This window comes from Schistocerca gregaria, chromosome X (genome assembly GCF_023897955.1).
Source record: "Schistocerca gregaria isolate iqSchGreg1 chromosome X, iqSchGreg1.2, whole genome shotgun sequence".
Taxonomy (NCBI): domain Eukaryota; kingdom Metazoa; phylum Arthropoda; class Insecta; order Orthoptera; family Acrididae; genus Schistocerca; species Schistocerca gregaria.
Window position 1 is genome coordinate 542,934,774 of NC_064931.1, and position 27,205 is coordinate 542,961,978.

At 39.1% G+C, this 27,205-nt stretch overlaps 1 protein-coding gene across 5 annotated transcripts in view; it reads left to right on the forward strand.

Moving 5' to 3' along the window:
* Positions 1–27,205, forward strand: part of LOC126298466 (rho GTPase-activating protein 100F-like) — a 737,196-nt gene that overhangs the window by 435,787 nt on the left and 274,204 nt on the right. For 4 of the 5 annotated variants that reach the window (XM_049989795.1, XM_049989799.1, XM_049989796.1 and 1 more), the window contains one exon: positions 23,783–23,917. In XM_049989795.1, the coding sequence (XP_049845752.1) occupies positions 23,783–23,917 (135 nt within the window). Of the gene's footprint in view, positions 1–23,782; positions 23,918–27,205 lie in introns of those variants that run through there. The other variant, XM_049989798.1, reaches the window with a different exon arrangement.

Sequence of the window (27,205 nt, forward strand, 5' to 3'; positions counted from 1 at the left end):
CAGACTACAGACTTGCTGACAAACAACATGCGCAGGCACCGCCCGTCGCCCCCCGTCCACTGGACCGCACAGGATGCTACCACACACGCTCCCAGAAGTCGAGATGAACCGACAGCCCCCGCAAAGTGACGTGGCCGTCAGCTGCCAAGCCATTCACAGGTGCTCGTTCGGGTCCCTCAAGCATGAGGCAGCGCCATCCCTTTCATACTTGACACCTGAGAAATTCCTCTCGAAATACATGATCACCTAGGCACTATTGCTGAGGCGAACGGATGGGAGTGAAGACCTATTTGCAGAGCGCAGATGCTCCAAGGGTGCGCACACGTCGACGCCACCGCAAGCTGCCGCTGGACGCAAGCCAGTGCGAGCCATCATTCTCACGCCACTGCTGCCTACAGCGAGCAGGTGAAAGTTGGGTCTCTTTTTGGGTATACAGTTAGAGTCTTCGAGTGTTACATTGACATCACAGAACTCCAAGGTGAGCTCACACTAGTCCCATATGCAAGACACTTTTGAATAGCACGCATTTTTACCATTGCTGATAAGATACCTGTGGTTACTGATGTCACAGAATAGCACAGGGTGCATTGTTCTAGCGATCCTAACAGGACAAGCGAGCTGCATCTAGCCATGCACGTGTACACAGTGTGGCTGACACATCATTTGAAATGTTCATCCTGCTATTAATATACGTCTTTGAGACGTTAAACATTGTCACCGCTAATAGCCTGTGCACATTGTTAATCAAAAGCATTCTTGTTCTTTGGAAAGAGAGCACTCTCTAAGCACAGTTGGGTGGGGGGGGGGGGGGGGGGGGGAATCAGAACAATTTGGCAAACCTAATTCGAAGCACTGTCTTACAGAAGAGAAAAAAATGGCCAGAATTTTCGGTATCCTACAGCTACAGGTACGCCACGGTGGCGGATAGAGTGATGGCATCCCCACGAGAGATAGATGGCCTGCTTCAACTTGTCTCTGAACACTTGCATCTTGTTAATTCAGTTTGTATGTGCTCCTACGTCCCGGCACAAAGGATGTCTTCTGAATGAATAGAGCATTATGACTGTATTTTGTACAGATCACCATATTTCACCAACAACTAAACCCTGCAAAAGTGACCTACAGATCGTCAAATACGGAAAGACTCTTACTCAGTAACAAGAGGTTGAATATTAAGAGTACGAAACAGATCTCCAACCCAGCAATATATCACTGCGTACCGTGTCGGTGTAGAAAACATACAATTCGTGTCCTGTGCCATACAAAATCAGCCGTTTTACATCATTCGTACATATACCGTATAGCCAGACAGCACCGCATACACTCCTCGCACTAGATATTTCCATGCGAGGTCTGCTGTCATCCACCCCCCCCCCCCCCCCCCCCCTCCACCGCCCGACGGGTGACCAGAGCGCCCTCAGCAGACCGAAGTCACTCTCAGAACTGTTCTACAAATTCGGGCTCGTTCCCGCTCTGCACAATCGCGTTCCTGCTTCTGGTCGGGACCTGCTGCGTGCTGTAAACCACTGACTAACTTGAAACTTGTAATGTCTGCAAAGACATTTACGCGGAAACTCGAAAAAAAACAGAGAAAACTGATATTTACACTCTCGAATACCGATGTTGATGATGTAGCAGATTCCAAATCATTCCTATAATTTACAAGGTCAACTAAGATATTTCTCATGTCTAGAGAACCGGCAAACGTGTCTTTCACATGCTAGATGCACACACCACAATCGATCTTCTCTAAACTAAATAAAGGCGCGAAATGTGCAGAAGCAGTCAACTGAACAATTTACATGGGAGGGAATAACGGTCAAGCACAAACACACCTCCATATTCAATCTTCTCAAATTTCCACACGATCACGAAAGCTATCCAACACATACTAAATATTAGTTCGCTATTCGGTCGTCTAGAGGACAACATGGTTAATTCATCTACATTCCCACACTCCAACAGGCCTCTCCATTCTGACAGCTCCTACCGTTAAAGGGAAACGTGAATCCTAAGAAATCTGCCACATATATATTTTATCCCTGTACTTACAACTAAATGTTACGATCACGGTCTCGGTTGAACAACATTTGACAATGAGCGAAGTATCAGAAATACAGCCTGTTGACGGATGTGGCTCTGGGAGTAGAAATATCAGTACCATTATTATGACTTGACATACTCTTCCCTTTGCTATCACAGTACTCAACATCAAATCCATACCGTTCTTACGAATGGACATAGTCATAACTTTGCACATGTCAGAACACAAACACATACTTTATAAGCCTGATGCTCAAGGTGAACCTATCACGCACCCCCAACTACTTAGTATAATACTTCGTCAATAACTGATCGCTGGCGATACGAAATAATGCTGACCGAAAATCAACGATGGGTGGACACATCTCATATGTTTTTCTTGCGTGTGCTACCACCGTGTCTTAGAAAGAGAAGTTTAATCGTCTTACAAACCGACAAATGTTGAAAAACCCGATCCCAACAACTACTGAACGTTACTGTCATAAGCGGTCTTGGTTCTACATGTGCACAGAAGTATTCATGTTAAAAGCTATACTGGCTTTATAAATCTACATATGGCATTACCTACGAATCACGTGGTTTTTCCAGACAAATACTCATACGGTAATCGTAGGAGTGTATATTATCAGACCAGCAGTCTGGTTACATGTAGCCCACGATGCAACCTCGTCATAAAATCGCTGAGTTTTGAAAGTGATTCGGCTAAGGAGCGTGGTATGAAACCGCTATCTGCAACCCCGTCACGCCGCCGCCACTTTACATTTCTCCAGTATTTGTAACGTATTCTGTCTCGATACCATATCAGAGGTTCTGTGATATATCCAATGAGTTATAGGCGATGACTGATTAAGGGGGATCACAAACAGTAGTAGATGGTGTGCTGATTGAGGTCATAATAAATTTACACTAGCTTTTCAGATCTCTAGTGTTACGCTATCTGCTAGAAATGATGTCTATGATTTGGAATTAAGTCCTTCCATTCAACCACATACCTGCGTTGGATCCTATGGAGAAGTCCTCTAATGATTACAGCCACAAGTGAATCATATTTCTGGCACTCTCATATCTCGAAACGAATCGCCTTTCTCGAACCTGTCTGCTACAGTAAAATTCCAACGTGGTTTTAGTCAGTCTCTATGCATCTTGCGACTGCTGCTATTTCCACAGCTTTGTGCATGTGATCGTTCCAATTTATGTCAGCACTGGGTAGAAGTCGGAGAAAGCCATATCCACCATCTTCTGCAACCCGTGTAGAAACAGAGCGACCTGAGTTAGTGCGACAGGAGCGTGTTTTGACCATTTGGTGGAAATTTGCGCATTGTGATGCGTCCCCAAACTACATATAGATACTAGAGTCCGCAGCAGATCCACATCCCTCAGGTCCCGTTCACGTCTATCAGCTCAACATGGCATCATCGTTATTCTGTACCATCCAACAGAGAAAAAATACGGAATATAAAAGCTCCACTAACTTCAACCGATACAGAACTTGATGAGATTTTTACCGCATTTCTCTCCTCCCATACATAGAAAACAAATACCATCTGTGTGCCGGCATCGAGCACATGTGACAGTCCTATTAAATATACAGGTATTGATCAACTGCACAAACCAGTTTAAAGTTTCATCACCTGTACTGTAGGAGGATGACCATATCCCACAGACTATACTGTAAGTTGCAAGAGACGCTCCCTGTGATCCTGTGTCGTTGTTTGAAATTTTTTCTGCCCCCAACACGCTTTGTACACTGCCATACATTTTGTTTTCCCGCACTGACTTCAGGGCCTATGTCAGGTTCTAAACTGACATTAACACGTTCTGATCCACGGCCTCTCACAGAAAACTAGACCTCACAGTGTGACGCGATTGTCGTCATTCAAGAGGGCTGCTGTGACGTCAGCTGATGACGCGATTGACGTCATTCGAGATGGCTGCCGTGACGTCAGCTGATGACATGAGTACCGTTACCCAAGATGGCAGGAAAGTACCAAGGTCCCCTGGTGGGAAGTTTGAATTTTGGAAGGAAGAGAGGTCAACTAGACTACCTCTACATTTAAATTCATCTGTCACAGTGACGGAATAGCTGATGGCTCTGCATTCCGTTTCGATTGATTCCTCATATTACACTCATGTACGCAATCACTGTTTCAGTCATAGCCATCCCCAGAAGGTGTCTCCCATCTACAAAACTCTTTCTCCAACTCAAACAAGTGTTGCCAGTCAATTATTATGTGGTAACCAACAGCGTGTCAGTGGAAAGATGGGATGGAAAAGACACCTCTGATGTACTGAAATAATAAGGATTACAGTTGACAGTGTGAACAATTTTACAGTAATTTCAACACCGACCAATGATGTGACAGCATGTTTCCCAGTTTCAGTATCATAGCTAAACCACCCCTTCTCCACTTTCCGAGTATCATTGCGAATGTAGATAGATGACTGTGCAGTACATCCATTAATTGTTAATTGTCGAACACATACATCATCAAAGTATACCAGACGGCACTCTAAATATTTTTAGCACCTCGAGTATAGTGCATAATTTACGATCTATCTCTATGCAGATGGGAGTCACCAGAGCATTCTCACAGTCTTAGGATAAAATTAGAGACTAAAATGTTTCCCCGCACTGTCTTTGACCAACCTGCCCACATTCTCACCTTATATGTCCACACACTACATTCGTAGTGTCCCTACCCAACACACTCATTACTCGTGGAAGGCATTCTTACCAAGTCCAGTACGAGTGCAGCTAATATATGTGAATCTGCACAGAAGAGGAAGGTAAGGCCAGTATTGCCGGAACTAAATACTTATATGGGGTGTCTGTTCTTTCGAAATCACAAACAAGACATTTCAGAAATCAAACTTAAGGAAAAATCGGTTGTAAACCCAGCTCAAATATCTGAATGCTTCAATGAGTACTTCATAAATGTAGCAAAATCTGATTTAGACATATAACATTATGAGTGGAAAGTAAATAGTTTTGGGTTAAAAGGCAATACCAGTGAATGTCTCAAAAAATTCAACACAGTCCCAGCAAAATTTATTGAAAATGTCATAATCTCCTTAAAAGACATAAACTCTGCTGGCTGGGATGGGATACCCACCAAAATAATTAAAACGTTTACAACATATTAGCTCATCCTCTCTCTTATAATAAACAAATCCTTTGAAGAAGGTTACTTCCCTGATCTCTTGAAATACACGGAAGTAAAACCATTTTTTACAAAAGGTTAAAAAAGTGATATGGGAAATTATTCCTCCAACTCTATACTCCCTATCATCAAAAATATTTGAAAAAAATTGCTGCTTTACAGATACAAAACTTCATCACACAGAATGATATAATTTCACATAACCAATTTGGCTTCCAAACAAGGAAAAAACACAGTAGATGCGATAAATGAGTTTATTGAAAAAATTACTTCATCACTAGGTAGGAAAGCTAAGGTCGCAGGAATATTCTGCTATCATACAAAAGCATTCGACTCTGTAAACCATGCCCTGATGCTTTTCAATCTCAACAGGTATGGAATAAGGGATATTGCTTTGAAATGGTTTGAATCATATCTCTTGGAGAGGAAACAAAGGGTAATAATTACATCAAATGGAGCAGATCACTTCTCAGAGTGGAGAACTGTGTCACAAGGTACCCCTCAAGTCTATATACTTGGACCTATTTGATTTCTGTTCTATGTAAATGACTTGCCTCTCAGTATAAATACTCATTTAACTTTGTTTGCAGATGATACTTCTGCCCTAATTGAAAATGAAAATTCTGACAATATACCACAGAGTGTCATGAATGTGTTAAGTAACCTGGACACATGGTTCAGTCTAAATGGCCTAAGGCTAAACATTTCAAAACCCACATGATGAGTTTTAAAAACAAACATTCAAAAACTGAAGAAATCTATGTTACAATAGTCAAAAAATGGAAGAACTTGACTCAGTCAGGTTCCTGGGAATAAACTTAGACAGAACTTTGAGTTGGAATTCTCATACAGAATATCTAGCAAATAAATTAAACAGCCTTACATTTGCAATGGAAATTTTAGCCTGTGCCACTGATATGGTCACCAGGAAAATAGCCTATTATAGCTACTTTGAATTGGTTATTCAATATGGCATAATTTTTTGGGGAAACTCGGGAAACATCACACGAATTTTAAAGTTGCAAAAAAGAATCATTCGAAACATGTGCTCTGCACAGCCAAGGGCATCATGTCGACCATTATTTAAAGGCCGAAAAATATTAACTGTCCCTTCTTTATACATCTTTGAGGCGGTTCTTTTCCTATGCAGTAGAGATAATCTATTAAAAAAATCATTTTGAACACTTATATGACACAAAACATGCTCACCTCTCATCACTTAAAACTGCATGCTCAGACTCCTCTGTATATATAGCCATGAAAATTCACAACACAATAAAAGGGTGTGACATAATGAATATGAAGCTGAATATTTTAAAAAGCAAGTGATATGATTTTCTAATTGAACAATGCTACTACTCTGTGGAAGATTTCATGAAGGATGAAGTGATACTTTGAGCTGGATCCATAAAATGGAATAAAAATTTATGATAGTTATAGCACATGTAAATACTGTAAGTCTGGCAAATTTCAAGTACGTAAATTCTCCACAAAATATTATTGTAAGTGTGACAAAATTTTAAATAAGCAAATTGTAACCTTGACATGTCTCCTGTACACCAGCATATGTTCTGAAATTGAGTACATTATGAGATGAATAAAACACATTACACATTTCACATTTACATTGCACAGTTGCAATAAACAATGTAGCAGCGACTGAACTGAGGAGAGGAACATTGAACTTCTATTCAGTGCAGTAGTTTTCTAAGTGTAAGAAATAATGTAATATTACAATGCAGATATTGTGAAGCTTGTCCATAAGTATCTAGCAGAAACTTACTTTTATTGTGAGAAAAAGAAAGTTATGCAAAAGACTCTGACATGAGTATGTTAATGTAAATAGATTTATGTGCCAAAATATCCAAGTGTTAAAAAGGGGCTGATATATACTATGTGTTTCATAGAAATAAAATCTCAAACTACTATATTTGCATTCGAAGAATAAGTCTATTGAGCAATCATTTGTTTAATGAAATGCGCAAGGCACACCTCTAATTTTTTATTCTTTTGTGCTTTTCTCCCTGGCTATTAAAGCCATTAAAATGAACCATACACTCATTTAAGATAAGATGAAAAATCCTATGGAACAGCTATTTTCTTAAATTTCTAAAGGCAACAGTGATGAATCTAAATGGAATTTTTATATTTAATGAACTTGCCAAGACCGTTAATAGTTATAGTTCATTACTGATAACATGATGTAGTATCTTTAAAATTTTATTTATATTTTGTTTATTCTTTGGTAGCAAAGATGTGATGATTCTGGGATAGCTGCTAAGTAAGAAGTCAATGAAGAAGTCTTAAGCGGGCAAAATGGCGTGTGTTCTTGGTGATTTAAAATTAGACTAAATATCGTGAAGCAACATCTTTTGGGAACTGCCACAAACATTACGTTACGGCAGTTATACTTGGTGACCCTGACGTGAACTTTACGGCAGTTATAAGTTGATTTAAACTGTATTGCTGGTAGATACCTGATATGAGTAAATAATTTCTCAAGAACTTGATTTCAAAATAAAAAGAAATTCATCAAAATAATATTAGAGTTGATTACGTTTTTGTTTGCTTGTGTATGAAATACGATCAAATTAATCTTCATATAGTTAGGGTTATCTAACAATATCTACCTTACTGTACTGTTCTATACATCTCCCCCACTTAAATACCTTACACAGTATAATTATTGCAAAAATGAAACTGCCCACACCTTGTTTTGTTTCAGTTTTTCTGGCTTTTTTTATAGACACATGTAGCTTATTTCCATTTGGAGATTTGGCAACTTTCTGATACTCCAAACATTAACGAACAGGAGCTGAAGCAAATATCCTGTATGAGGGAACACTTCCGATTTCTGCCAGACGTAGGACTGGGGTGAAACAGTTTAAGCCAGAGTGCTTCAAAACATTTGTTAAAATAGTAAGTGAAATAGGCAGCAGATCCCACAGGTCTCATAACATGTCATCTCACTGTAATTTACTATCGAGGACGTCTTAATTAAGAGCTCTGTGTGTTATTTTGCATATACAGCAGATTTTTGTGGTAAGTATGGCAGAAATATCGATACAGCTGAGGTAGTTAACGAAAAAGCGGCTTTCAAATTTTAGAAGGGAAAAACTCTTGAAACACAGACACAGCTTCCCATTTTTTTCTTTTTCAAATTGTGGGTTACGAAATGATTATCCAACATCGAAATACCTTTAAGGATATTTATGACAACTTCAGTGACGTCAGCATCTTTTGAATTCACTTTCAACAAATAAAATGTGTAAGGTCGAGTATAAAGGGTGAGTCACCTAACGTTACCGCTGGATATATTTCGTAAACCACATCAAATACTGACGAACCGATTCCACAGACCGAACGTGAGGAGAGGGGCTAGTGTAATTGTTTAATACAAACTATACAAAAATGCACGGAAGTATGCTTTTTAACACAAACCTACGTTTTTTAAATGGAACCACGTTAGTTTTGTTAGCACATCTAAACATATAAACAAATACGTAATCAGTGCCGTTTGTTGCATTGTAAAATGTTAATTACATCGGGAGATATTGTAACCTAAAGTTGACGCTTAAAACCACCGACGTTCAGATGCGTGTTGTAACAAACACGGGCCACGGTCGGCGAGCAGCATCTGCAGGGACATGTTTACGATGACGACCGTGTTTACAAGTGTGGCTGTAGTGCACTGTTGTGGTTTGGTCTAGCTGTCGCAGTGTCCGCATGTAGCGCTTGCTGCTATTGTTATTCTGCATTCGCCTCCGCACGCAGACCAACTGTAGTGCACCGTGTTACCAGACGTCTGTGATAGTGTCGTGTTGTAGGAACTGTGACCATGGTGTATTCGAACTCGCGGAGATGATACTCATCTATGGCGAGTGTCGACGAAATGCAGCTGAAGCCTGCAGGGTGTACGCAGAACGGTACCCGGACAGAGAGCATCCAACGTGCCGCACATTGTAAAACTTCTACCGCCAACTGTATGTAACAGGTATGGTCATAGCACGCAAACGGGTCCGTAACAGGCCCGACACAGGAGAAGCGGGTGCAGTTGGTGTGTTAGCTGCTGTTGCCATGAACCCACACATGAGCACACAGGACATTGCGAGAGCCGGTGGACTGAGTTAAAGTAGTGTCATGCGCATACTGCATCGTCACCGCTTTCACCCGTTTCATGTGTCGCTACATCAGAAATTACATGGTGATGACTTTAATCATCGAGTGCAATTCTGTCAATGGGCATTAACAGAGAATGCGTTGCAGTTCTACCTGTTTACCGATGAAGCTGGTTTCACAAATCACGGGCCAGTGAATCTACGGAACATGCATTACTGGTCCGTGGACAATCCTCGCTGGCTCAGACAGGTAGAGCGACAGCGACCGTGGACTGTAAATGTATAGTGCGGAATCATTGGCGACCACCTCATTGGTCCTCACTTCATTGCAGGGGCCCAAACAGCTGCAACATACATCGCGTTTCTACAGAATGATCTTCCAACGTTGCTCGAAAATGTCCCACTGGAAACGCGTCGACGTATGGGGTATCAGCATGATCGTGCACCAGCACATTCCGCAATTAACACTAGGCTTGACAGGATGTTCGACGGGCGTTTCATAGGACGTGGAGGACGCATAAATTGGCCAGCCCGTTCTCCTGATCTTACACCTCTGGACTTCTTTCTGTGGGGTACGTTAAAGGAGAATGTGTACCGTGATGTGCCTACAACCCCAGAGGATATGAAAAAATGTATTGTGGCAGCCTGCGGCGACATTACACCAGATGTACTGCGGCGTGTACGACATTCATTACGCCAGAAATTGCAATTGTGTGCAGCAAATGATGCACACCACATTGAAGATCTATTGGCCTGACATGTCGGGACACACTCTATTCCACTCCGTAATTGAAAACGGAAACCACATGTGTACGTGTACCTCACCCCTCATGGTAATGTACATGTGCGTCAGTGGAAAAGACCAATAAAAAGGTGTTTGCATGTGGACGTAATGTGCTGTTCCAGTCTCTTCTGTACCTAAAGTCCATCACCGTTCCCTTTGGATCTCTACGTAATTCGGTGCTCTCCGATACACACGATCGAACAGCGGAGGAGTGGTACTCAAGCGTCAACTTTAGGTTACAATATCTCCGGATGTAGTTAACATTTTACAATGCAACAAACGGCACTGATAACGTATTTGTTTATATGTTTAGATGTGTTAACAAAACTAACGGGGTTCCATTTTAAAAAAACGTAGGTTTGTGTTAAAAAACATACTTCCGTGCATTTTTTTTGGTTTGTATTAACTAATTACACTAGCCCCTCTCCTCACGTTCTGTCTGTATAATCCATTCGTCAGTGTTTGATGTGGTTTACGAAATATATCCAGCGGTAATGTTAGGTGACTCACCCTGTAGATGAAGTAGACGGTCAAATTCAGTTTTTCTTAGTAGCCTGTCCAAGAATATCAAACAGTTGCAAAATTTGACTTCAGTGCCGTAATCTGTTTAGTTTGCTCAAAACAATGGAAAGAAAATTACACTAGATAGGCAAAAGTATCTGGACACCCGCAAAAAATACGTTTTTCATATTAGGTGTATTGTACTGTCACCTACTGCCAGGTACTCCATATCAGCGACCTCAGAAGTCATTTGACACCGTGAGAGGGCAGAATGGGGCGCTCCATGGAACTCAGGGACTTCAAACATGGTCATGTGATTGTGTGTCATTTGAATCATACGTCTGTACGCGAGATTTCCACACTCCTAAACATCCGTAGGTCGCTGTTTCCGATGTGATAGGGAAGTGGAAACGCGAAGGGACACGTACAGCTCAAAAGCGTACAGGCCAACCTCGTCTGTTGACTGACAGAGACCACCGACAGTTGAAGAGGGCCGTCATGTGTAATAGGCAAACATCTATCCAGACCGTCGCATAGGAATTCCAAACTGCATCCGGATCCACTGCAAGTACTATGACAGGCAGGAGGTGAGAAAATTTGGATTTCATGGTCAAGCGGACGATTGAACAGTGGGAAAACGTTGTGTGGAGTGACGAATCACGGTACACAATGTGGTGATCCGATGGCAGGGTGTTGTATGGCCAATCCTCGGTGAACATTATCTTCCAGTGTGTGCAGTGCCAACAGGAAAATTCGGAGGCGGTGGTGTTATGGTGTGGTAGTGTTTTTATGGAGGGGATCTTGCACCCCTTGTAGTTTTGCGTGGCACTATCACAGCACAGGCCTACACTACTGTTTTAAGCACCTTCTTGCTTCCCACTGTTCAAGAGCAATTCAGGAGTGGCGAGTGCATCTTTCAACACGATCGAGCACCTGTTCATAATGCACGGCCTTGGTGGAGTGGTTACACGACGATAACATTCCTGTAATGGACTGGCCTGCACAGAGTCCTGACATGAATCCTATAGAACACCTTTGGGATGTTTTGGAACGCCGACTTCGTGCCAGGCCTCACCGACTGACATTGATACCTCTCCTCCGTGCAGCACTCTGTTCAGAATGCGCTGCCATTCCCCAAGAAACCCTCTAGCACCTGATTGAACGTATGCATGCGGGAGTGGAAGCTGTCATCAAGGCCAAGGTTGGGCAACACCATATTGAATTGCAGCATTACAGATGAAGGGCGCCGCGAACTTGTGAGTCATTTTAAGCCAGGTGTCAGGATACTTTTGATCACATAGTGTATATTAAAAACTCGATTCTTGGAAACAAATGTGTTTTTAACACTTTACTACAGGCCTTTTTCTCTTGTTTCGAATTAATGATACATGCACATTAAGGATACTGGGTACTTTTCACTGGCTAAAATTATGTAAAAATCAACACATATTTCTTTCAGGCACTGTTTATAATGTATATGTTTTTCAGATTTTTGTTGATATCAGATAATGCAGCACACTTTCTAAACGTATTAGAAGTATTTTGAATATTTTTGAACCTGCTTAGGGTTATTAAAATAATTACAAAGAATTTTTTTTCCATAATGCTTCCTCAAATTGGGGTACCATTTAATCCAATATTAAACATTTGAAGGAGGCCAAAGTTTTATCAGATATGCAAGACATGGTGGCTGAGGTACTAGACCTATTTAATTCCACCTATTATGTATATTACAAGGATAAAAAAGTATCACATATTTTTTTCCGAATAAATTTTTTTTCTATAATTTAGTTGATTCTGTAACAAAGCTGAGGTCTACTACATAGGTATGGACTATTGTAAGTAACATAAATAAATTAGAGCAATGCTTTATAAACTTCAGGAAATATTTGTACCTGAATGCTGATAAACGCAACTTGCGGGAAATTGCGAATGACGATATGAGTCCAATTAAACTGTGCCTCAGAACATTCCTCAAGCATAGTCTACATCCTGCAGCATTTCGTCATCTTCTAGCTTCCTCTTGGCATTCCTTTTAGCACTTCTTGCTTCTTTGGTAACTCGAAGAGCGAATCTTTCAGTTCCATGCACTCGTCTGCCACATGCAAGCAATTGATCTTCCATATTAGATTCACATTTTGTGCCTAAATTTCTCAGGATTCCAACCTTCCTATCACTCCTTCATTGAAACATATCACTGTATCTAGTACACCAACTTTTAATGTATTTATTCCTACAAAAACATTCTTGGGTAATCTTTCCCATATGCAATGGTTGAAAGTTTCATTTATATTTCTTCTGCTACACGTTTCATATATGCCTTAGACACCACTGTCAAGACACCTGAAAGTATTTTTATGTACTTTCTGAACCTATTGGGAGGAGGAGGAATGTCCATCAAACCACAAAACGTTTGAGCAGGCTTTTTTCCTTTTCCTATTGCACGTATCACATACACTAACTTCAAATTCATATCATATGAATTATACACATTGTTCGAAGTCATTTTCGATGTAGATTTATTACAGGATCTACACAGAACAACTGATTTTGACGCTAAACCCTTCCTGCTACTTTGTTGTTCAGTTATTTACATTGTTTATATTTCGTAACTTCCTATATCAAAGAAGATAAGATATCCACATCAAGAACAACAAATACACTGCAAACAGTGTCATTGTTAACACAAAAATTTGAATCACCAAGAGGCATGCCATGTGGGAGTTTCTTCCCTGAAGAACTTAAAGATAGGTTACTTTAAACAGTGTGGCTTGCTTTGTTTGTGAACTGGTTACCACGGAATTTCCTTTTATTGAATTTCTTGAAGCATGGCATAGTTCGTATTTATTGCACGCTAAAGGATGTGTACTTCCACAAATATGGGCAACAAACATTCAGTAACACGTGAACAAACTGCTTCGGCGTAACAAAATTAATACTAGCGAAGGTAATGATTTACAGACACTAAAAACATGCACTGCTACCAATATGTACAATGTATCGTACGTATAATCGCTGGAAACAAAAAGTCCACAGTTGTTTTCGAAATAATACTGGTTTCTGTACCAGAAATAAAGGGAGCGCGGTGGCATACATGACCGTAACTTTAAAATTTTGTATATATAGGTAATTTTTCTTTTGAAACCCTATAATGTATATATCAATGTAATCAGGAAAGATTATAGAATTTAACAGACTCATAAAACAATTTTCGATTTTTTCGCCGCCATTTATAAGGACCCTGTATCCTTAATAATTTATGAGGAGCATATAAAATCTGTTCTTTGCTATACATCATAGTAAAATACAGTAGCTGCCGTGAACAATAAGACTTAGATTATCTTATACTTTCAAATTTTAAGAAAGTTTATACACTTTGTAATTCATTTATTACGGTGATACATAGTTTGTTGTGTGCAATATTTTCCCTTTGTATAGATCACGTTCAACGTCCCATGAACAGAGAGGCTCTTATCACACAAATGTACAGCGCTTCGCGTTCTACTAAGACGGCTGCAATGAGGTGGAACGAGTGACAAACAACCGGTGCGCGTGTCTGTGTAAAAGCTGTTCAGTCAGAAGGTCGTAACTGCGAACTATCAGAATTTTCACGTCGTTTCGATTGTTAGAGCAGAGTGTGCTTTTTTGACCTTAAAATATGAGGTCAAGTTGGTCATGTTCCCTTATTAGCTGCTCGTGTTTCAAGCCCCTTTACTGTTGTTACATGGCAATCCTGACCCAATGAAAATAGTTATCATCTTCCTCTCCGTTTTATTCGTAGGACTGACAGCTATCTTTCTGTATGCAATGTCACTCAAAAGATCGAAACTCTTAAGACCACACGTGATGTTAGGACCATAGTGTTGCCTTTGTCAGCGGGCAGAACTACAGTTTCCTTGTCCTTCCGCAGAGTTTTCACTGGCACTGGTCCTTCTTTGGAGATTTTAGACCTCAGCATTGGTGCCTTGCTGAGTGCTCTACATAGGTCGTGGCAAACATCTTCTGATGTTTCTGGTGGGAGAGGAGCTACAACGTGCTCAACGAAGCCGATGTAATCTGCTATTGGTAGTATATTTGGAGTGGGCGCGACATTTAGCCATTTAGCAAGTATGTTCCTTGCCCATATGTCTGTCAGAGATATTCATTACAGTACAGCTCCCTGCTTCTTGTATTGTTTTTTTTGTAAAAGCGATGGAATTTTGCTGTCAGGCTTGCAGACGTTTTCAGCTGCACTGATTTTGCCTGTGACCATATCGTATTGTACATTCGCAAGAATCTGCAGAGAGTTTAGCCACCGTGTAAAGATAAAGATGATGAAGCTCTTTCAAAGTGACATCTAGCATTTGTCAGGTTTCTCGATTGCTCTTTCGTACTAGAGCCAGGCTTGCCCTGCACGTAATCCTATTTGCCACTGGTTTGTTAATGTGATGTTTGGTTTTGGCGAATGTTCCGTAGGTACATGTTGTTCATCTCGACACCTTATTAGGAGTGTAAGGGTACTAAGAAGACAGTCTTTCTTTCCGTAGAGGTTATGCAACGTATGTACATTGTGGATCATCTCTCTGTAGAGTGATTTATCTCTTATGTTTCCTCAGTACGACTGATTAATGATGTCCTTCCACATGTTCTGATGAGTTGTTGGCCCCTTTGATGCACAATATTTCAATGCCCTACCCAGACCAGTCATCTGGGGAAATGTTACTGGTGATACAAAATCGAACTTTCATCACCTGTCCAAGTACCATTTTAGGGGCAAGCTGACAATACATCAAGTTCTACTCGAGCAAAATATGATATTGATTGGTTAATATAATTTTATTACTGTTGATATTGGACGTACCAATGGTTATGATCCAGTGGTTTACAAAAACAAGCTTTCTCTGAAAAAAAATTTTACGGACTGTATTAACATAATCAACTTTTAAATAATACCAATATCTATCACATGTTTATACACTGACATCGCATTTCTTGACACTTTTGCACAATAAATCATACTAAAAATGGTGTGTTTTTGGGAGATTTTTATTGTGGTTTTACACTTAAACTGCATTACACAAATGTAGCTTCAAAAAGCACCAAATACAATATCATAGCATCTTTCAGAGACAATGATGGACCCAATTCCTCACACAGGGTAGTGCGACATGTGAAAATTCAATCTTTTCACCAAAGTAAAATAGTCTTTATTATTTATAAAATTACATAAATATTTTTTATACATCAGTCCAAAATACATGTGGTGATAGTGATGTAAGTTGTAATTTAGAGTGCAATCATTGATGACAGTACTTTGATCGTAGTACCATACTTTAAAGAAATCAAAAAATGGTCTGCATTAACAAATTACCCCATACTTCAACCATTTATATTTGCTTACAAATAATTCTCAATCAGAAATGTAACAAATTACCCCATATGTTGCTGCTGTATATTCACAAACAACTACCCCCAACAAAATTGCAACAAATTGTGCCACACTTTTTTATGTTGGGTTACAGATAAACATCAAATACAGCTGTAACCAATTGCCCCATATAGCACAATTTTATATTCAGTTACAGATAAGTTTCAAACAACTAGTCCCAATGAAATTGTAAGAAATTACCCAATATGCCACCATTTTATATTCATTTACACATAAGCATCAAACAACTAACCCCAATGAAAATGTAACAAACTGACCCATACATCACTATTTCATATCCAGTTACAGGTAAGCAAACATTATAGTGACCCGTACTAGGATATAACTTTATCTTGCAGTACAAAAGTTTGTCATCTCATGCATCAGCAAATCTTGACTTGTCTGTTATCTTGCTGACTAAGCACATGTACATATCTTAACACAGTACCCTCTTATGTAATCATGACATCACTTCCAGTTATGTCTCCTAAATTGAAAACAAGTATTGATTCACCTGAGAGCTTTCTGACTAAGCATACAGACACATCCTAGTGCAATACTTATGATGTCACACTCATGCAGTGGGGAGGAAGCAGACATGATGGGAGGGAGTGTACCTCTTTGTGACGCAGAAAATAAAATTCCTGAATCACGAAGACAACTAAAATGGAGTCTGTACTGATCCTTAGAAAGTAAAGGCCATAACAGATTTTCCATTTCCACTATGCATTGTGATGTGAGGGGCTTCCTAGTAATGTGCTCCTATTACAGATGCTTCACAAAGGATTTCAACTCCTAGGCATGGCTAATACAAGACCTGCTGCAGGGAGATAAAAGGAGATCTTTCTATATCCTTGTGGAGCCATTGAAATGCTCATGGAGGAGGAGGAAGAGGAGATAAGTATTTAACATCCCGTCAATATGAAATGTTCATCACTTCTGTCACTTTTTGATGAGAATGCTGAAATGGAATACACTGATGGTATGGGTAAGGAATGGAGGAGGAAGCTGCCTGGTAGAATTTCGCACAGAGCATAACTTAATCATAGCTAACTCTTGGTTTAAGATTCATGAAAGAAGGTTATATACGTGGAAGAAGCCTGGAGACACTAGAAGGTTTCAGATAGATTATATAATGATGAGATAGAGATTTAGAAACCAGGTTTTACTGCATGAGACATTCCAGGGGCAGATGTGGACTCAGACCACAATTCATTGGTTACGAACTGTAGATTAAAACTGAAGAAACTGCAAAAAGGTAGAAATTTAAGGAGATGGGACCTGGATAAACTGGAAGAACCAGAGGTTGTAGAGAGTTTAAGAGAGTGCACAAGGGAACAGTTGACAAGAACAAGGGAAAGAAATACAGTAGAAGGAGACTGGGTAGCTTTGAGGGATGAAATGGTGAAGGCAGCAGAGGATCAAGTAGGTAAAAAGATTAGAGCTAGTAAAAAAAAAGAGATGTATTTAATTTAATTGATGAAAGGAGAATATATAAAAGTGCAGTAAATGAATACAAACGTGTCAAAAATGTGATCGACAGGAAGTGCAAAATGGCTACGCACTGATGGTTAGAGGGCAGATGTAAGGATATAGAAGCATATGTCACTAGGGGTAAGATAGATACTGCCAACAGGAAGATTAAAGAGACCTTTGGAGAAAAGACAGCCACCTGTATGAACAGCAAGTGCTCAGATGGAAAACCAGTCCTAATCAAATAAGGGAAAGCAGAAAGGTGGAAGGAGTATATAGAGGGTCTGTACAAGGGCGATGCACTTGAGGGCAATATTATGGAAATGGAAGGGGGCATAGATGAAGATGTAAGCGGAGATATGATACTGCGTAAAGATTTTGACAGCAGTCTGAAACACCTAAGTCGAAACAAGGCTCTGGAAGTAGACAACATTCCATTATAACTACTGGTAGCCTTAGTGAGCTAGATGTATGAGGCAGACGAAATATCTTCATACTTCAAAAAGAGTATAATAATTCCAGTCCCAAAGAAAGCAGGTGTTCACAGGTGTGAAAATTACCAAACTATCAGTTTAATAAGTCACGGTTGCAAAATACTGACACAAGTTCTTTACAGATAAATGGAAAAACTGATAGAGGCTGACCTTGGGGGAGATCAGTTTGGGTTCCATAGATATGTTGGAACGTGCGAGTCAATATTGACTTAGAAGATAGGTTAAGGAAAGGCAAACCTACATTTCTAGCATTTGTAGACTTGGAGACTGCTTCCCTTTCATGCCCCTCTACTCTTATAACTCCCATCTGGTTTCTGTACAAATTGTAAATAGCCTTTCACTCCCTGTATTTTACCCCTGCCACCTTTCGAATTTGAAAGAGGGTATTCCAGTCGCCAATGTCAAAAGCTTTCTCTAAGTCTACAAATGCTAGAAACGTAGGTTTGCCTTTCCTTAATCTTTCTTCTAAGATAAGTCGTAAGGTCAGTATTGCTTCATGTGTTCCAATATTTCTACGGAATCCAAACTGATCTTCCCCAATTCGTCTGTAAAGAATTCGTGTTAGTATTTTGCAGCTGTGACTTATTAAACTGGTAGTTCGGTAATTTTCACATCTGTCGACACCTGCTCTCTTTGGGATTGGAATTATTATATTCTTCTTGAAGTCTGAGGGCATTTCGCCTGCCTCATACATCTTGCTCACCATATGGTAGACTTTTGTCAGTACTGGCTCTGCCAAGGCTGTCAGTAGTTCTAATGGAATGTTGTCTACTTCTGGGGCCTTGTTTCAACTCATGTCTTTCAGTATTCTGTCAAACTCTTCAGGCAGTATCGTATCTCCCATTTCATCTTCATCTACGTCCTCTTCCATTTCCATAATATTTTTCTCAAGTACATCACCCTTGTATAGACCCTCTATATACTCCTTCCACCTTTCTGCTTTCCCTTCTTTGCTTAGAATTGGGTTTCCATCTGAGCTCTTGATATTCATACAAGTGGTTCTCTTTTCTCCAAAGGTCTCTTTAATTTTCCTGTAGGCAGTATCTATCTTGCCCCTAGTGAGATAAGCCTATACATCCTGTTGATCTCATTTTTGAGAAGTTTGTATTCCTTTTTTCCTGCTTCATTTACTGCATTTTTATATTTTCTCCTTTTATCAGTTAAATTCAATGTTTCTTCTGTTACCCAGACGGCTTCCTCTTTAATTTCTTACCCTCAATCCATATTCACCTACTATGTTTCCTTCTCTCCCTTTTCCTGCTCTCAAATTCCAGTCACCCATGACTATTAAATTTTCGTCTCTTTAATTTTCCTGTAGGCAGTATCTATCTTACCCCTAGTGACATATGCTTCTGTATCCTTACATCCGTCTTCGAACCATCCCTGCTTAACCATTTTGCACTTCCTGTTGATCACATTTTTGAGATGTTTGTATTCCTTTTAGCCTGCCTCATTTACTGCATTTTTATATTTTCTCTTTTCATCAGTTTAATTCAATATCTCTTCTGTTACCCAAGTATTTCTGCTTGCTCTAGTCTTTTTACCTACTTGATCCTTCCTGCCTTCACTATTTCATCCCTCAAAGCTACCCATTCTTCTCATAATGTGTTTCTTTCCCTCCTTCTTGTCAACCATTTCTTAATGCTCTCTCTGAAACTCTCTGCAACCTCTGGTTCTTTCAGTTTATCCAGGTCCCATCTCCTTAAGATCCCACCTTTTTGCAATTTCTTCAGTTTTACTCTTCAGTTCATAACCAACAGATTATGGCCAGAGTCTTCATCTGTCCCTTTACCCCCAGTCCATATTCACCTACTATTTTTCTTTCTCTTCCTTTTCCTACCATCGAATTCCAGTCCCCCATGACTATTAAATGTTTGTCTCCCTTCACTACCTGAATAATTTATTTTATCTCATCATACATTACATCAATTTCTTCATCATCTGCAGAGCTAGTTGTCATTTAAACTTGTACTACTGTAGTAGGCGTGGGCTTCGTGTCTATCTTGGCCACAATAATGCATTCACTTTCCTGTTTGTAGTAGTTTACCCGCACTCCTATTTTTTTTTATTCATTATTAAACCTAGTCCTGCATTACCCCTATTTGATTTTGTATTTATAACCGTGTATTCACCTGACCAAAAGTATTGTTCCTCCTGCCACCAGACTTAACTAATTCCCACTATATCTAACTTTAACCTATCCATTTCCCTTTTTAAATTTTCTAACCTACCTGCCCGATTAAAGGATCTGACATTCCTTGCTCTGATCCGTAGAATGCCAGTTTTCTTTCTCCTGTTAATGACATCCTCCTGATTATTCCCCGCCCAGAGATCCAAATGGGGGACTATTTTACCTCCAGAATGTTTTACCCGAGAGGATGCCATCATCATTTAACCATACAGTAAAGCTGCATGCTCTTGGGAAAAATTACGGCTGTAGTTTCCCCTTGCTGTACCAGCACAGTAAGGCCGTTTTGGTTAGTGTTACAAGGCCAGATCAGTCAGTCATCCAGACTGTTGCCCCTGCAACTACAAAAAAGGCTGCTGCCCCTCTTCAGGAACTACATGCTTGTCTGACCTCTCAACAGATACCCCTCCATTGTGGTTGCACCTACAGTACGGCCATCTGTATTGCTGAGGCACGCAAGCCTCCCCACCAATGGCAAGGTCCATGGTTCATGGGGGGGAATACTCTCTTTTAAATTCTGAAGGTGGCAGTGGTCAAATACAGGGAGTGAAAGCCTATTTACAATTTTTACAGAAACCAGATGGCCGCTATAAGAGTTGAGGGACATGAAAGAGAAGCAGTCTTTTCTGGAAGTATTTGTATGGAGTGTAGCCATGTATGTAATTGAAACATGGGTGATAAATAGTTTAGACAAGAAAAGAATAGATGCTTTCAAAATGTGGTGCTACTGAAGAATGCTGAAGATTAGATTGGTAGATCGCATAACTAATGTGGAGGAACTGTATAGAACTGGGAAGAAGGACTTGACTAGATGAAGGAACATGTTTTGAGGCATCAAGAGATCACCAATTTAGTATTGAAGAGAAGTGAGGAGGGTGAAAATCGTAGAGGGTGACCAAGAGACAGAAGGATGTAGGTTGCAGTAGTTACTCGGAAATGAAGAGGCTTGCTGAGGATAGAGTAGCATGGAGAGTGGCATCAAACCAGTCTCTGGACTAAAGACCACAACAACAACAATCTTATCAATCTTCACTCAAGTAATGAATGTTATATTTGAACAATTGGAAGATCCAACAGTACTGAAGATCATAGAGGACTTACAGAAGGATTTGTTAAAAGGGAAATCGGATTGATGTATGGAAAACTGTAATGGGATGACAATGGTTGCACACCACCTCAAGTAATTTATGGCCAGGAATAATGAAATATTTTTATTGAACACTGTCATCAGGTCATTGGAGCTTTGCAAAGACCATCAACACATTCAGAAGCAGGTACATTTGCCAGGCCATTATCTATCTATCAGACTTTATGTAAGCCACTGTAGAGACAGTCAGTGACAAAATCATGTGGTTCAGTTCCACCCAGGACACCTGGTATAATGTTCTCTTCCAGTTGCTCCATTTCACAAGATTGCAATTGACCAATCGGAGAGGTTACTCAAGTTAGCAAAATTGGAATGAAAGGCCAGTATCAGAAAAGCTATCCCAACTGCTGAAGCTCCACAGATCATCACATTTCAAGCTAATTATTTATCTAAGCTGAACGGATACTGTCATCAGCAAATGTTTTAAGTTTCTGATTAACATATTGTGAGAAATTTTGAACATTAATCATAAAAAAGTGTTGCCCTGAGTATGGGAAATGTTCTGTGAAGACATTTGACTACAAGCAGTGGGCAGTTGTCATTGTGTGGACAGTGTTATATCATGAAATTCTTTGTGATATCAGTGACTAAAACACTTTCCCACATTCAGAAAACATTTCACATAGTGCTGTATAATTTAAAATTATATATAAACAGAAAGACTGAGATATGATACTGCCAAATGTGACATTTGCATACAACATTAAAAACCAAGACTACAGGTTTCATGCTATTTTTCCTGATCCATGCTCAAGAAACTGAAACAGCAACTGATACTTTGTTTTTATTGTGACTTGGCAATGCTCAGGATGATGACATGAAAGATCTCATCATCAGAATAGAGATTAGATTAGATTAATACTTGTTCCATAGATCATGAATACGACACTTCGTAATGATGTGGAACGTGTCAGGTTAAAAGATGTCTGTACAAGAGATTGCATTACACAAAATATTGCATGACACTAATGTTTAAGCTAGTTTTTTCCCCCTTAATTTATATCTAAAAATTCTGCCAGTGAATAGAAGGAGTTGTCATCTAGAAATTCTTTTAATTTATTTTTAAATGTTGGTTGACTATCTGTCAGGCTTTTGATGCTGTTTGGTAGGTGACCAAAGACTTTTGTGGCAGCATAATTTACCCCTTTCTGTGCCAAAGTCAGATTTAACCCTGCATAGTGAAGATCATCCTTTCTCCTGGTGTTATAGCTATGCACACTGCTATTACTTTTGAACTGGGTAGGATTATTAACAACAAATTTCATAAGTGAATATATATACTGTGAGGTTACTGTGAGGATCCCTAAATCCTTAAATAGATGTCTGCAGGATGACCATGGGTGGGCTCCAGCAATTATTCTGATTACACATTTTTGAGCAATAAATACTTTTCTACTCAACGATGAATTGAAGAAGCAAAACACCTGGCATGCATGTGGACCGTGGACCCACAAACCTTGTGGGGCATGATGTTTGACAGGTTGTAACTTAGATCTATTAGTGATTATTCTCCCCCAATACTACATCTGACTTATGTCTGAGAGACCAGTATTCCACCACATCTGATGGGCACTGGCACAGGGTTGAAGCAGCATGGAGTGCCACACTTGCATCTGTCATCCAAGCTAAATTTGCTTTGATGTACAGTCTGGTTAGGACCATTGTTGTTCCAAAAGGTGGCAGCTCTGAGTACTATATTTCAGACACAATGTAGCTACATACTTTATCTTGTATTCCTATTATTGTATTGTAGATGTAGAATAAGTAAGATTTTATAATTTGCTGTGCTTTTTGGTGTTGTAATTTCAATGGTAAGCAGTGTATATATGGTATTTGCTTTCAAAGGCACACGGCTGATGACATGCATATACAAAGCATTCAGGAGACAAGTAACCTCACTCTGCACTAGTCTGTCTCCTATCCTCATATATATTCATGTTCTCATCCAATTCTTCCTCTATTCCTCTTATTTTTCTTAACTTTAATTAATTACATTTGTAGCTCAATAGAACCTCCTCTACATTATTTTCCTAATTGCCTCCTTCTTGGCTTCTGTTCTGTCTTGTGTGTGTGTGTGTGTGTGTGTGTGTGTGTGTGTGTGTGTGTGTGTGTGTGTGTGTGTGTGTGTGCACTGCAGAATCCATTAACTATACTTAGACTGCCCTGAAGAAGAGTGCAAGTTTGTAATCTGGACTACCTACATTCAAATCTTGTTTGTGTGTTTATACCTCCACTATATGAATATGACGATCTTTAATCATTCCACTAGTCCATTAGGTAGGAATTTTCTATATGTTTCCTATAATTTTTAATTCTGGCCTATTAATTTTACACAAATATTCTATTGGCTGTGCTTTTCTGGAGCTGAAGAAATTTTCATGATGTATCCATCAACTTTACTGTCAAAACCAGTATAGTAACAGCATACAGTGATGATCATCATTCTTATGAACTATACTCTTGCAGGAGGGTCGGGAGTCAACGGGCGAGATGGCCACGAGCCCACGGCGCCAGGCATCACAAGTGTCTGGGGCGGCCATGGCAGCAGGAGTTCGACCTAAGGAGCCACCACCCATGGTTGTGCAGGGAGATTTTAGAAAGGTAAAAGTTCATGGCCACAGAAGTTGAAAATATTATTTCTAAGAATATATTTGTACTTTTAGCCAGCTATAAAGGGTGAAATTGTTAGAAGAATTTGCACCTGGAAACTGTGAATAACATTGAAACACAGAGAAGCTGATATATTGTTTAAAATCATTATAGTCCAACAGAGAGAAACCATGACAACAAAACAAAGTCATTTGTGTCAATAATAAGTTTTTTAAATTGCACAGACTCCTGTTAACACATTTTGCTTTTCATTTATTTCTGAAGTATGATGATGTTACAGTCCTTAAATAAAGGTACACACATGATTTTTGAAATAAAGAAGCTTGAGAATTAGGAAAAGCGTAGGCATACACACAAAACCACATGGGGTCCTAATAGTATATGGATTGTACTGTTCTCATTTCATCATTTTAATAAGTTTCTCAGTTTCTGGTGAAGCTTTACATAACCATTTCCTTTTACTGCATTTATTGTACAATGGGTGTATTGGTGGATAACTGTCCAAAACCTAATTCACTGTAACAGTTACAGTTCATACAAAAATATTAATTTACTGCCACATAATTCTTATGCAGAATTCTGGTGAGGGACATTACAAAGACTTTTACCAAGCTGTTACAGACTACTTTCCACTGAGTGGCAAGTGCTATTCATAATTCAAACTGCTACATGTCATTTACTTACAGAGCATTACTTGCTGCTACTGACAATATTGTTTGATAACTCACCCTCCACTTTCTTTCATTGTTCTATACAGATTCTAGATTGAAGCATATATATTTAAAAAAGTTCATTTCATACTGTTTATACTAACACAATTTTAATTAATGCATAATATAATTAACACACATATCTTTTTACCTCTCAGTAATAGACTCAAATGATTTGGGTGGTAGGTAAAGGTATTCACATAATGTTGTTCAAAATGCCTTGCCTGAAAATTACCTTAAGAGAACCAGCTTTTGAGGGAAAGATCCTAGATCTCCTAGTTACAAACAGGACAACTTTTTGATGCAGTTGATGCAGGGCAAGGAATTGATTTTCGTAACACTGTTGCAGCATCACCAACTACAGGTGTCGGTAAAAATTGTAAGCAATATAGGAACATATCTTACATCAAGAGACAGATATCAGCTTAACTGAGCAGATAATATCAGATATTCACCTCTAGGACTGAAAATGTTGAGTATAAATGGACAAAATTCAATAGTCCATACAATATGCCTTAGACTGGTATGTGATGAAGAAAGTTGTGAAAGGTGGGGAAGAGCTACCATAGTTCAACAGTCCAAAAAGAAAGTTCATTCAAAAGAAAAGCAAATATAACCACAGTTTTAATATAGTCAAACCCTTGTTTTTTTCTTTTTTAAAAAAGAAGTGGGGCATGGGTTGAAATCCAAATGAATGTAATGAATGTATGGAGAGCCATGTGGAATGCATTCAATGATTTCAAAAGTTAAATTCCATCTGCTAATCTGACAAAAAATCCTAAGAAATTTTTGTTGCACATTAAGGCAGTAAACTGATCAAACCCATTTATCCCAACTCTCAGTGACTGTACTGGCACCAAAAAGGAGAATAACAAAGAGAAGCCTGAAATAATAAATACTGTTTTTCAAAATTGTTTCACTGTGGAACATCATACTATTATTTCTCCTGTCAGTTGTTTCACAATCACCAAAATAACATATATTCGGATAAATAACAACACAATAGAAAATAAACAAAACACACTCGAAAAAGGAAAGGCAACAGAACCTCATGAGATATCTATATGATACTACAGGTATAATGCAAAAGAACTTCCTCTTTTTCTAGCAGCAGTTTCACATTCGTGGCTGTTGGAATGAACCATTCAAAGTGATTCAAAAGATTTATATGATGACCTTCATGGAGGCTTAAAATCTCCTTTGCAAGAGTCAACATACATTCTGTAAACAGCAGTCTTCTGAAACTCAATTTATATTGCTCAGTGCATGGGTAGTAGATACCAGCAGTCAGGTTTATGTCATTTTCCTAGCCTTCCAGAAGGCATCTGATACAGTTCTTCATTGTTGCCTAAAAAGAAGATATGAGCAAGTGGCATATCAGTACAGCTTTGTGACTGAGTCAGAGAGTCCCTAAGAAGCTGAGCATGCCATGTTGTTCTTAATGGAGAGCAAATATCATGCCTCAAATTATTTTCGAATGTACTGCAAGGCCATGTTGTAGAAGCAACGCACTCCTGTCCAGAATAACATGAATGAGCTAGTGGATAATGTTGTTATCTTGATGAGATTTCTCTCATAGTTCATGCTGTTGCAGTGCAAAATACTGTAGTAAAATGTAGATGATTTACACTTGGTCTGGGATGGGCAGCTGACCATGAACATACACAAATGTAATGAATTCTACATAAATAGGCAGAAAGTCTTGTACCTGATTAGTTATAAAAAATACTTTATATGTAAGCTCCTAAACATTTAATGGCTCTTACTATTTCCAGTAACTGTAACATTCAAATGTTTGAATTCCATACATGATGGATAGAGCTTCTTCCTCTGACATATAATACTGCCACCCATATTAATGTGAGGTTCTATGTGGAAAAAAGGTTTTAGCTACAATTCCGTTTTCTGTTTACACTATGTAAAATAATTCAAAAAAATTAGATAGAAACAGGAATGACTGTAAAATGTTACAAACCTTCTAGAAAAAAATAACCCAGATACCATTTTTAATTTATTTTCATTCTTCAACAGCTTTTAGCTTTTCCATAACTTGTTGCATTCCATTTTCATAAAGAAAATGACACATAAATGAAATGTCTTTCCTAACAAATTCTGAGTTACTCAGTTTTAAATTCATGCCACTATGCTCTACTGCCTTCAATGCATTATTCAAGTTTTGCAGTGTTTTTCCCAAGTATCCCTAGTTATTAAAGTGTCATCTACATACACCATTACTTTGTTAAATAACATCTTCCCCTAACACTTCCTTGTTAAATAATTTCTTCCCCTAACACTTAATCCATAGCCCATATGCATTAACATAAGAAGATAAATTTAGGACTAAATAAAACAAAATAATAGTGGTAATGTTGTAAGTCTGCAGATTTTATTAAGGACAGCTTACAATTAAATTACAGAAAGTAATAGTTCCTAACTGATCCGATATACACAAAAAAGACTACTGGAGGTGGATATTTCATGGTCAATACAGTACTCTGAATGTTTGTCACAACCTATGCTGGAGAACACTATTTGTAGGTTCGACTGGGAACCACTCAGCTAAAAACAT